The sequence below is a fragment of the Cetorhinus maximus genome, chromosome 6 (assembly GCF_964194155.1).
Source record: "Cetorhinus maximus chromosome 6, sCetMax3.hap1.1, whole genome shotgun sequence".
NCBI classification, from domain to species: domain Eukaryota; kingdom Metazoa; phylum Chordata; class Chondrichthyes; order Lamniformes; family Cetorhinidae; genus Cetorhinus; species Cetorhinus maximus.
The window spans coordinates 85,059,671-85,072,459 of NC_135884.1; the positions used below are offsets into that span (position 1 = coordinate 85,059,671).

Here is a 12,789-nt window from a genome sequence, read left to right on the forward strand (position 1 = left end):
TGTCTTATGGTCTTATAAACTCAGGATGCTGAGCCGCCAAACTTCTGGGGAAGCTGGAGATATTATGTTGTGCTTGCCTTCTCTAGCAGCCAATAAGCATTTACCCAATTACCAAAGTAAGGGTTTGAAGCACTCACAGCCTTTTAGGAAGAGCCCTGTGGAACAAGTTGAAAACAGGGAATGTGTCCGATGTTACATAGGAAGGTTTCAGCTCAGCATCTACACTGAACACCTCACTATATTACCAACACAAATGGCATTGGTGCCTTTGGGTTAAAAGGGGGGCAATAAAAAATCAGTCTGAATTCCCATTCCTGATCACTATTCAGTGAAGAATCTGTGTTTGTACATACCCACACCAGGTCAGGATCAGGTGCAGCTGGGAAGCCCCATGCCGTCAAACAGTTTGCCAGCATCCAGAGTTTGAACTCGCACAGGAATAAAGGAAGTTTTAAAAGTGCACCATGTAAATATCTGAACCCAATGGATCTTGGGATGAGGGAGTTAGAGACCTGTGGGAACTGATCTCCAATCCATAGCAGAACCTTCAGGAGAGGGAGAAGATTATGGGGAGGTGGTAGATTTACTTCATTAAACAGAAGTCACCTTGATTGATTTTAGAATCACTTATGAAATTACATTTGAATGTAGTTCAGCCTACTGTGTGACAACCAGCTGGTGGCCAGAGTGTAAAATCTTGCCAACCATTAACTCCAAACAACTATTTGCTTTGATCTGTTCCACTGAGAATGCAGACCACGGCAGCAACCATACGAATCTCCCTACTCCTGTCGCAATTTATCCTGTTTATCTCAGCCCCAACATCTTCTGTTTTCCTCACATTCTCTCTTATTCAACTGATGAAGATGGAGTGTCTGAAAGCCCTGGGGTTCCTATTGCCCCCTCCTAACACCTTCTATATATGCTCAGCCCTTCAGAGTGGATCCATCATAGATTCTGATTGATGCTGCATCAGGAACATTTGAGTCAGTTTAGGAGAAGGGCCAGCAATCAATTACCCTCTTGAGCTAAAACTCATTCATTGCAGGACAATAAAGCTTTCTAGAGATCAATACTGCAGCTCATGTAAAACCTATCTTTCTGAAGGATGTGAGTCAATGAGCAGTATTTAAATCATGAAACATAGCTGCCCAATGCTGCAGCCAGTACATTTAATGTGGCTGATCCTCTCAGATCTGAATGGTTTTGAAATTAACCCCCAGCCCAGGCTGAGTCAGCTAACTTGAGCTGAGGCTGTGGTGTCGGCTCTGACTAGGCCTCAGTGTTGCTGGGTGGAGTGGGAGGAGAAAGGAAAACAGCCAAAATTTCCACTCCTCCCAATAGCCACCTATCCAAGTGCTAGAGATGTAGATGTGTTGAATTTGAGTGACAAGGCTCTCATGGGAAGGACAGGTGAGACATGGGAGGAAAGCTATACCAGTGAGATTATACTCCAGGACAGATCTAAAATAAAACGTGAAACATGCCGCTGACCTGAGTTAACAGTTCCCATTATTTGTGGCACACCGAGATTTAACAGGCTGCTGCTCCAGGATAACCCTAAACAGCCACATAATAATCAGAATGGATTTCCACATTGCCTGCCCACAATCCTGTTTTTCAGCATATCCAAACAGTCAAACTATGCAATTTACAGTTTGCACAGCAGGAATACAAACAGACATTCACCTTAGATGCACATGTGCATATTATGGTAAGAAACTGTTGGAAAATATTTTATTATTTGTTCTGGCAAGACTGGCATTTATTTCCCATCTCTAGTTACTATGGAATATTTGACTTGCTTGTCCTCTTCAGAAGGCAGTTAAATATCGACCACTCTGGTGTGGGATTGGAGGCACATCCAGACCAAAGTGGGCAAGGACAGCAGGTTTGCTATTTTACAGAAGTGCCCAGTTGGGCTTTTTTAAGACTATGCATCTGCTTCACGGTCACTTTTACAGACAGCAGTTTATCTTTAATTTCCAAATGCCTTTTCTTTTCCAATCTGACTTCAAATTCTCAAACTACCATGGTGAGATTTGAGCTTGCGATCTCTGGATTATTAGTCATATAAACTCCAATTTCCTGTTAGGAAATTAAAATGTATTTTTAATAGAAGAATGAGTTGGACCATACTGAAGATGAATCTCCATATATATGTTCCCATCACCCACTGTGGAAAATCACTCAGGAGAAATGTACTTTCGAGTTGACAACTGTATTGTTGAAGTGCCTTAATAGCTTGCTCAATGCCCCATAGGACTTCAAATGCAAATGTCTGCTTTGAAAAGCAGTGATTATGCTGGCAAACATACAGCAGCATCCAGTACAGGCAAAATGAATGACCTGTCGATGTGTTTTTTGGCTGTGGTGGTTGAGTGGGGGGAAAGGTTAACCAGGACACCAAAACTCTCGAACAGTGCAACTCTATAGCACACGAACAACAGGGGTCTTGGTTTGATATCTCATTTAAAGGATACTACATTTAAGTACTTTACTGGAGAGCCAGCCTAGATGATATACTCAAGTCCTGTAGTAGAGCTGAAGCCCAAGACCATGTGGCTCAGAGGAGGCAGTGTACCAACCTAGACAAACTCACTATAGCCAGTTCTGATGAAAGGCCATCAACATGAAAGGTTATCTCTGTTTCTTCCTCCACAGATGGTGCCAGACCTGTTAAATATTTCCAACATTTTCTGTTCTTATTTCACTATATAAAAGGATTGATATTTCACACTGTTGTGTCAAACATGAGTCCAGAGTGGGTTTGTACATCCCCAACAAGTCAGGAAGGGAGCAGGACTATTGGAGAATCAAAAGACAGCTTTATAACAGAACATCTGATCCTACCTTAAAGCGAAAGTGTACAAACAGAAACCACACACTGGGTGGGGTAGCAGAGATGTGGGCAGATAAACAAACAGCACAACCATTTCTTGCAGCTCAATCATACTTAACATAGTCAGTAAAACATGTTCTTTCCTTATATTTTCCACAAATATAAACACACAGAAATGGAATAAGTGTTTTGGGGTTTCAATAAAATTTTAATTGCTGCTTCTCGTCATTATTCAACCCCCGCAGCAGTCAGTCAGTCAGGGAGAAATTGAGAGCAGCCACTGTGAGCTCTGATCCAATGTCACAGTAAAGACCTGAATCACTGTGGTATAATCTTCTACACTAAGTGTTTGAGGATGTGTGCATGCACCTTCACATATTTAACACCAAAATTAGTGTGCAGTGTAATCGCAGGAACCTTTTTACACTTAACATTTTCTGTCCTGTATGCCATGAGAGTTCAAAGAGCCAACAGTCAGCCAGCTTTGATGGCACGGCTATAACTACAACATGGTTAATAGCTTCAATTTAGTCTAAACTGCTTTTCTTCCTCCACTCCGACCCCCACCCCCCCATCAGCTAATGACCCTTCTCTGACTTAAAGGGACAAGGACTTAGGAGCAGGAGTAGGCCATTCAGCCCTTCAAGCAAGGAAGGTAAATACAAAAAAATGCCTTTATTCGGCATTGAATGGGAGGATTTCCCCATCGATGCTCCTAAAAGCTACATCACAGCATTGTTATAACTATGTCTCTACTTAGCTGGTCCTCTGATAGTCTGATGGAAATTAATTCAGGAAGAGTGATTTGTATTGGGATCTACTGCCACAGGTTGGTTTTGCATATGATGCCCTTTTACAGAATTACTTGATCATGGGCTTTTCTAAGGATCACTGTCAGTGACTCATGATTCAGTGAAAGCATTACAATCACCACTTGCCTTTCTGCCAACGTGCAACTTAATTCTGAAGCCATTGCAGCAATCTGGCTCGAGAACAGGCAGGATTTATTGTTCAGCCCTCCCAACCTTCTCTCCATCTCTCTTGTTCTGAAAGTGTGGAATGCTGCTGAGGTGCAGTTACACCCACACAAGTAGCACTTCAGCATCTATCCATTCTTGCAGCACAAGTGAGGGTCAGTAAGCTACCATTCCACTTTATGATGCATCACCGCACAGTCCAACTTTGTGCCCCATCCATCACACCAGTCAACTTTTCACTAAGGATCACTGGAGACGGAATCAACCCTACAATAAAAAGTAGGGGAATGGGACTCGCTCGATCGCTCTTGTGAAGAGTCAGCACAGACTCGATGGGCCATATGGCCTCCTCCTGTGCTGTAAGCCTTCTACGATTCTGTCACTTAAGCAAAGTCTTACCCAAGACCAGACTTCAATCTACTGTTCTCTTCTCCTTATCCGAAACACCTCAGCTCCTATCACCCACTGCCAATCTTTACCATGTGCACTCCAGCCTCAGCCTCGTGCATATAAACACAAACAGCCTTTACAAGAAAGTTAAATGGTGTTTTTTAATCTTTACAGACATTGACCTAGCAAATACAAACAAATTTATTTACCAATTGAACTAATTCCAACACATCTCGCCTCCCCCTCCAGTTGGACCCAAGACATTAGCCACTGAGGCACCCACCCCACCACCAACCTCTCGACATGGCAGAGTCCTGGGGAGATCATAGGTAAATCCCTTGTAAGTTTTTTTTATTCATTCACAGGACGTGGGCTTCGCTGGCTGGGCCAGCATTTATTGCCCATCCCTAGTTGCCCTTGGGAAGGTGGTGGTGAGCTGCCTTCTTGAACCGCTGCAGTCCATGTGGTGTAGGTACACACACACTGCTGTTAGGAAGGGAGTTTCACCCAGCGGCAGTGAAGGAATGGCAATATATTTCCAAGTCAGGATGGTGAGTGACTTGGAGGGGAACTTACAGGTGGTGGTGTTCCCATCTATCTGCTGCCCTTGTCCTTGTCCCTCTAGATGGTAATGGTTGCGGGTTTGGAAGGTGCTGTCTAAGGGGTCTTATATTATGATTTCACAGTTTCCCTTCCTTCTGTGTTTGAAGAATTAACTTGCATTCATGTTGCAGCTTATTAAGTCAGCAGGACACCTCCAGAATGTTTTATTACTCTCTGAAGTGAAGTCACTGTTATATAGGCAGGCAATTAACACACAGTAAAATTCAACATGCAGCAGCAAGATTACTAACCAGTTAACAGTAGTGCAGTGGTAAGGTTACTGGGCTCGTAATCCAGAGACCCGAGTTAAGGAATTCCAATTTAAATGAATAAATCTAGACTCTGTAATCATGACCATGAAACTATTCGATTATCGTAAAACCCATCTGGTTCACTAATATCCTTTAGGAAAGGAAATCTGCTGTCTTCATCTGGATCTGTTCTAACATGTGACTCCAGGTCCACAGCAATGTGGTTACTCTTAAATGCCTCCTGAAATGGCATGACAAGCCACTCAGTTGTACCAAACCATTCCAGAAAAGCGGGCAGAATAATAAACTGGATGAACTGCCCGGCATCGACCTAAATAACAGAAACAACAAAGGCACACTTTGTCCACTTGGCCCTGCAAAGTCCTTCTAGCTAATATTTGGGGACTTGTGCCAAAATTGGGAGAGCTGTCCCACGGACTACTCATTGTAGTCATACACACGGAAACATACCTTACAGAGAATGTCCCAAACACCACCATCACCATCCCTATGTATGTCCCGTCACACTGGCAGGGCAGATCCATCAGACGTGACAACACAGTGGTTACAGTTAGGAGGGAGTGGTCCTGGAAGTCCTCAACATCGAATCTAGACCCATGAAATCTCATGGTATTACGTCATAGGTGGGCAAAGAAATTTCCTGCTGAATGCCACCTTCATCCTTTTTTTTTAAAGGGGTAAGCAACAAATGCTGGCTTTACCAGCAGCACTCACATCCCATGAAAGAAAAAAAAAACGCCACCCCCTCTCCCCACCCCGCACCTCAGCTGATGAATCAGTACTCCTCCATGTTGAACACCACTTGGAGGAAACACAAAGGACAGCGAGTGCACAGAATGTACTCTGGGTGGGGAACTTCAGTGGCTCAGTAACACCAGTGCTGACCAAACTGAAGGATATATCTGCCAGACTGGGTCTGTGGCAGGTGGTCAGGGAACCGACAAGAGGAAAAAACCTACATGACCTCGTCCTCACAAACCTACCTGTCGTAAGTGCATCTGTCCCTGACAGCATTGGTAGGAGTAATCACCACACAGTCCTTGTGGAGATGAAGTTCTATCTTCATTGGAGGATACCACCACCATCGCTACCTCCCCCCCCCCCCCACCGCCCACCCACCCATTATTGTATGGCACTACCACTGTGAAAAATGGGATCTATCAGCTCAACTGGGCATCCATTAGCTGAGCATATTCTTCTCTATCATTACTATCAAGCCAGGGAATCAATCCGGATTTGAGAAGGAGTGAGAAGCTACAACACAGGACTGCATGCATACTAAACAGCAGAAGCAGCAAGCAAAAGACAAAGCAATCCCACAACCAACGGCTCAGATCAAAGCTCCATAGTCCTGCCACTTTCAGTCGTGAATGGTGACGGACAACTAAACCACTAACGGGAGGAGGCGACTCCACAAATATCCCCATCCTCAGTGAAGGGCAGGCTAAATGCATCAGTGCAAAAGCTGAGGCTGAAGCATTTGCAACCATTTTCAGCCAGAAGGGAAGAGTGGATGATCCATCTCGGCCTCCTCCCAATGTCCCCAGCATCACAGATGCCAGTTTTCAGCCAATTCAATTCACTCCACATGATATCAAGAAACAGGAGGCGGCACTGGATATGGCAAAGGCTAAATATTGGACCTGACAACATTCTGGATGTAGGCAATAAAAACTTATGCTCCAACTGGCCACACCCCTAGCCAAGCTGTTCCAGTACACCTACAACACTGGCATCTACCCAACAATGCAGAAAATTTCCCAGGTATGTCCTGTCCACAAAAAGTAGGACAAATTCAATCAGCCAATTACCGTCCCAGTCTACTCTCAATCATCAGCAAAGTGATGGAAGTTGTCGTTCACAGTGCTATCAAATGACACTGACTCAGCAATAACCTCCTCACTGATACTCAATTTGGGTTCTGCCAGGTTCACTCAGCTCCTGACCTCATTACAGCCTTGGTCTAAACATGGTCAAAAGAGCTCAATACCAGGGGTGAGGTGAAAGTGACTGCCCTTGACATCAAGTCAGAATTTGACCGAATGAGGCATCAAGGAGCCTTAACAAAATTGAAGCCAATGGGAATCGGGGGAAAATGCTTTACTGGCTGAAGTCATACCGAACACAATGGAAGATGGTTGTAGTTGTTGGAGGCCTCAGCTCATCTGCTGTCGAAACCCTCATCCATACCTCTGTTAACTCTAGACTCGAGTAATCCAACACAATCCTGGTCAGATTCCCATCTTTCCCACTCTTAACTTCAGCTCATTCAAAAGTCTGCTGCCTGTACCCTAACTCAAACCAAGTCCCGTTCACTCCTGTGCTCACTGACCTACACTGGCTTCTGGTTGAGCAACGCCTCGATTTTAAAGTTCTCATCTTTACTTTCAAATCCCTCCACAGCCTCGCTCCTCCTTATCTCTGTAGCTTCCTCCAGCCTGACTACCCTTCAAGATATCTGCAATCATCCAAATCTGGCCTCTTGGGCAGTCTCCAGTTTTAATCGCTCCACCATTGGTGGCTGTGCCTCCAGATATTGAGACCCTAAATTCTGCAACGTGCTGTTTAAAACTCTCCACTTCCCATTCCTAGTTTAATACACTTAAATCCATCCTCTGACCAAGCTTTTGAACATGTGACCTAACATCTGCTTATAAGGCTCAAGTTTTGGTTGATAACACCCCTGTAAAGCACCTTGGGACATTTGATTACATTTCAGGTGTTACATAAATGCAATATAGGGCTTACAGCGCTAACACAGAACTGGCGACCAAGTCATACACAGCTGGAGCTATGCTGTATTTTACCTATGGCTCTTACCTTCCTGGGAGTTTTGATATAGAGGTGATACAACCACTTTAAGACGGCAATTCTCGTCATCATCCCTGTAACCGTGTCATGAAGATGCCGATCAAGCACCAGCACAATTCCGTCTAAGTCAAGAGCCTCCTGAGAACGGTCTATCCTGCACAAGTAACAAGCAGGTTAATCAATGAGCATTAAAAAAAGGGTAGGGCTAGGAAATAAGTAAAAATCAGCTGCAAACTAATAGGAACGATACCATATCAGACCATGACCACCTGACAACTATGAGATCCTAATCCACACTCAGTCAAGCTCACAAAGATTAGTCAGTGAGCTACAGACTGGGAAGGGTGCAGGATCTATTTTTCATGTTTGCTGCCTTGTCTGATGTCAGCGAGAGCAGCTATAGAAAATGTGTGGAACAAGGTCAGCTGTCTGCTTATGACCTCGGTTCACATAGCTTCAAAATCAGTCTCTTCAGGCGGGTGGGGCGAGGGTCAGCGCCCGCTGGAGGGCACGGGCGGAGCGAGGGTCAGCACCTGCCGGAGGGCATGGGCGAGGTCTGTGCCTTCAGGAGGATAGGGCGAGGGTCTGTGCCTTCGGGAATAGAGAAAAGCAGGATACAGTAAAAAAACGGGAGCACCATGCTATAGACAGAGTTGAATCCTGAAGGAAGGCATTACCCTGAATCAAGCCTTTAATGAAACTAAGTTGGGATGTTCTACTCGAATGATGTGTGAACTGATCTAGACTGCGCTGTAGTCATGAGGGTGATAAAGGGTGAAATAAAGACCACTGCGAGGCTAAATATTTATACATAGCTGTATGTCTGGCTGTAGATTTATAGTTGTAGAAATTTCACAAAACCTCTAGCAAACCCATGATAAACCTGCCACGTTCACTCAAGGCCGCCAATCAAAAACTGCTAATTTTATCTTTGGTGTCGCCAATGGCTGAGACACCTGCAGGCGGGGAGCACTCAACACTACCAACAGCAATGTAAATTCCCTATGGCCAGGAGACCAGATCAGACATTGGGGACACAGTTTACTGAGTGTGCCAAAGGAGCCAAAATACTAACAATGCCACTGAGCTAATTGAGACAGGGAAGGAGGCAAGAAAGTACAATGATAAAGGGAATCCTACTCCTGCACCCCACCCCCCATCCTAGCATCCAGTCCCTGACAGTTCATTGTAAAAGGTAAGAAGCAGATCAATCACTAGCCTCTAGTTAGGAGTAGTAAGGAAAGGAAAGGAGCCTGAATTTACAGACATCATAGTTAAATCATTCAGCATTTTCCTTTAATGATGATGACTAAAATAGATTCTATTCATCCTTTCACCATTCGGAAAGAGAGTCTAATGTGTCATCAACAGATGTGGGGTGTTATTATATACCACCACAGCTTCAAGCTGAGATTTGTATCATCAATATCTTGGTGGAGAAATTATTATTCATCTTTAAATGTTCAAATATTGATACTATGGAGTGAGATCGAGCTGATTCTGGTCTTGCTGAGACTTGCATTCGCTTGTGCACAGTAACACAGCCACAAGCTGCTCCTCTGGCTCAGTCCTGCTGCATGCATCATGACACGAATTATGGTCGGTTCGAGAAAATAAGCAGCTTATTTAATCTTGTTGAGGGCACTGCACTCATAAAAGTGGCATCTGAGTCAAAGGCCAATGCCCTCACTGGGGAAATTTGTCCTTGTAATCAGACAGTTAATCAACATGCCTGACTACACTCCCTAATCTGTCAGGCATAGCTCACTTAGCAGTGCTCTCATTTCTGAATCATGAGTTCAAATCTTGCTCTAGAAATTTAAACACAATCTAGGCTGGCACTCCAGTACACTACTGAGCCAGTGCTATACTGTCAAAGGTGCCATCTTTCAGGTGAGACATTAAACCCCATTGGCCCTCTCGAGTGGACGTAATAGGTCCCATGGCACTATTTCGAAGAACAGGGGAGTTCTCCCTGGTGCCCAATTGATCTTTATCCCTCAATTAATATCACTGAAAAGCAGATTATCTGCTCATTATCACATTGCTGTTTGTGGGAATTTTTGCATGAAAATTGGTTGCTTTGTTTTCTGCATTACAACACTGATTACAGTCCAAAAGTACTTAATTGGCTGTAAAGTGCTTTGGGATGTTCTGAGGCTGAAAGGCACTATTCAAATGCAAATCAGTCTTTAAGCCACTTTAGTGAGATACTCATCTCCATGGAGAGTGGAGTGGAAATCGGTTGTTCCTAAACTGATCATGTGCATCCCACTCCCACTGTAAGGAATTTCACAAAACCTCTGGCAAACCCATGATAAACCTGCCACATTCACTCAAGGCCGCCAATCAAAAACTACTAATTTTACCTTTGGTGTTGCCAATGGCTGAGACACCTGCAGGTGGGGAGCACTCAACACTACCAAAGCGATTGGGCTGTCTACGTGCCTGGGAGCCTTTCTGCACAGACAGCAGAGTACAGAGGCTGGAAATGTTCAACAGACCTGAGAGAATGGATACTTTGCACCACAAGCTTCTGCTGAATTATTTTCAGTTATGATGAATTCTAAACACAATACTTGGTGTTGGGAGGGGGACAGGAAATACTACTTCACTGAAGCCTGGTGCATTGTTGATTTGCAAAGGCTTATGAGCAATGCCAAAGAACTTGCAACTTTAAGTTCAGAGCAGACACTCGGTTGAACTTCTTAAAATTTTGCAATAAATGAAATTGAAGAGGGCCATGATTTAGGACTGACAGGCAGAGGAGATGGCCAGGTAGGTGGAAGCAAGAGTATTTAAACTAGACTATATCCCCAGCACGAGAGGACATGGAGTGCAATTGATAAACCTCAGCCAGGAACACAGGTGAAACTCCTCCACACTCGATAGAACAGAGGGTATGTGGAACAGACTCCCAGTTAAAGATGACAAGGCAGTGTGTTAATTAACTTTTTCACACATGCACAGGATAAGTACATGCTTAGGAGAAGGAATGGAGATTGCATAGGAGGTTATATACACAGGTGATTTATTTGTTCATGGGCATAAGCATTGCTGACTAATCCAGCATTTATTGCCCATCCCTAATTGCCCTTGAGGTGGTGGTGGTGAGCTGCCTTCTTACACCACATGGACTGCAGCGGTTCAAGTACACCAGCAGTGCTGTAAGGGAGGGAGTTCCAGGATTTTGACCCAGCAACAGTGAAGTAATGGTGATATGTTTTCAAGTCAGGATTGTTAGTGGCTTGGTGGGGAGCTTCCAGATAGTGGTATTCCCATTTGTCTGCTGCCCTTGTCCTTCTAGGTGATAGAGGTCATGTGTTTGGAATGTGGCTGTCGAAGGAGGCTTGATGAGTTCCTGCAATGCATCTTGTAGATGGTATACATGACTGCCACTGTGTATCAGTGATGGGGGGAGTGGATGTTTGCCAATCAAGCGGGCTGCTTTGTTCTGGATGGTGACAAGCTTCTCGAGTGTTGTTGGAGCTGCACTCATCCAGGCAAGTGGAGAGTCAGGAGGTGAGTTACTCACTGCAGGATTCCTAGCCTCTGACCTGCTTGCGTAGCCACAGTATTTATATGGCTGGTCCAGTTTAGTTTCTGATCCATGATAACCCTAGGATGTTGATAGTGGGGGATTCAGCAATAGTAATGCCAATGAATGTCAAGGGTCGATGGTCAGATTCTCTCTAGTTGGAGCTGGTCATTGCCTGGCACTTGTGTGGCACAAATGTTACTTGCCATGTCAGCCCAAGCCTGGATATTGTCAAGGTCTTGCTGCATTTGGACATGGACTGCTTCAGTATCTGAGGAGTCACAAATGGTGAACATTGTGCAATCATCAGGGAACATCCCCACTTCTGACCTTATGATGAAGGGAAGGTCATTGATGAAGCAGCTGAAGATGATCGGGCTTAGGACACTACCCTGAGGAACTCCTGCAGTGATGCCCTGGAACTGAGAGGATTGACCTCCAACAACCACAACCATCTTCCTTTGTGCTAAGTATGACTCCAACCGGCAGAGTGTTTTCCCCCTCCGATTCCCATTGATCCCAGTTTTGCTAGGGCTCCTTGATGCTACACTCTGTTAAATGCTGTCTTGATGTCAAGGGCAGTCACCCTCACCTCAACTCCGGAGTTCAGCTCTGCTCTTTTGTCCATGTCTGAATCAAGGCTGTACTGAGGTCAGGAGCTGAGTGACCCTGGCGGAACCCAAGCTTAGCATCAGTGAGCAGGTCATTGCTAAGCAACTGCTGCTTGATAGTACTGTTGATGACTCCTTCCATTACTTTACTGATGATCGAGAGTAGACTGATGGGCCAGTTTGCATTTGTCCTGCTTTGTGTGTACAGGACATACCTGGGCAATTTTCCATGTTGCCAGGTAGCTGCCAGTGTTGTAGCTGTACTGGAACAGGTTGGCTAGGGGATGCGGCAAGTTCTGGAGCACAAGTCTTCAATAGTATTACTGGGATATTGTCAGGGCCCATAGCCTTTGCAGTATCCAGTGCCTTCATCCATTTCTTGATATCACGTGGAGTGAATCGAATTTGCTGAAGACTGGAATCTAAGATGCTGGGGACCTCCAGATGAGGCCAAGATGGATCATCCACTCGGCACTTCTGGCTAAAGATTGTTGCAAATGTTTCAGCCTTATCTTTTGCACTGATGTGCTGAGCTCCCCCATCATTGAGGATGGGGATATTTGTGGAGCTTCCTTCTCCAGTGTGCTGTTTAATCGTCCATCAGCATTCATGACTGAATGTGTCAGGACCGCAGAGCTTAGATCTGATCCATTGGTTGTGGAATCCCTTAGCGCTGTCCATCACTTGCTGCTTATGCTGTTTGGCATGCAGGTAATCCTGTGTTGTAGCTTCACCAGGTTGACAT

The 12,789-nt window shown here is 44.8% G+C and overlaps 1 protein-coding gene across 3 annotated transcripts in view; it reads right to left on the reverse strand.

Annotated features, from left to right (window-relative positions):
- The window catches only part of vac14 (vac14 homolog (S. cerevisiae)), a 353,410-nt gene that overhangs the window by 257,660 nt on the left and 82,961 nt on the right, over positions 1-12,789 (reverse strand). For all 3 annotated transcript variants that reach the window (XM_078543974.1, XM_078543973.1, XM_078543975.1), the window contains exon 12: positions 7,905-8,049. In XM_078543974.1, the coding sequence (XP_078400100.1) occupies positions 7,905-8,049 (145 nt within the window). The remainder of the gene's footprint in view (positions 1-7,904; positions 8,050-12,789) is intronic.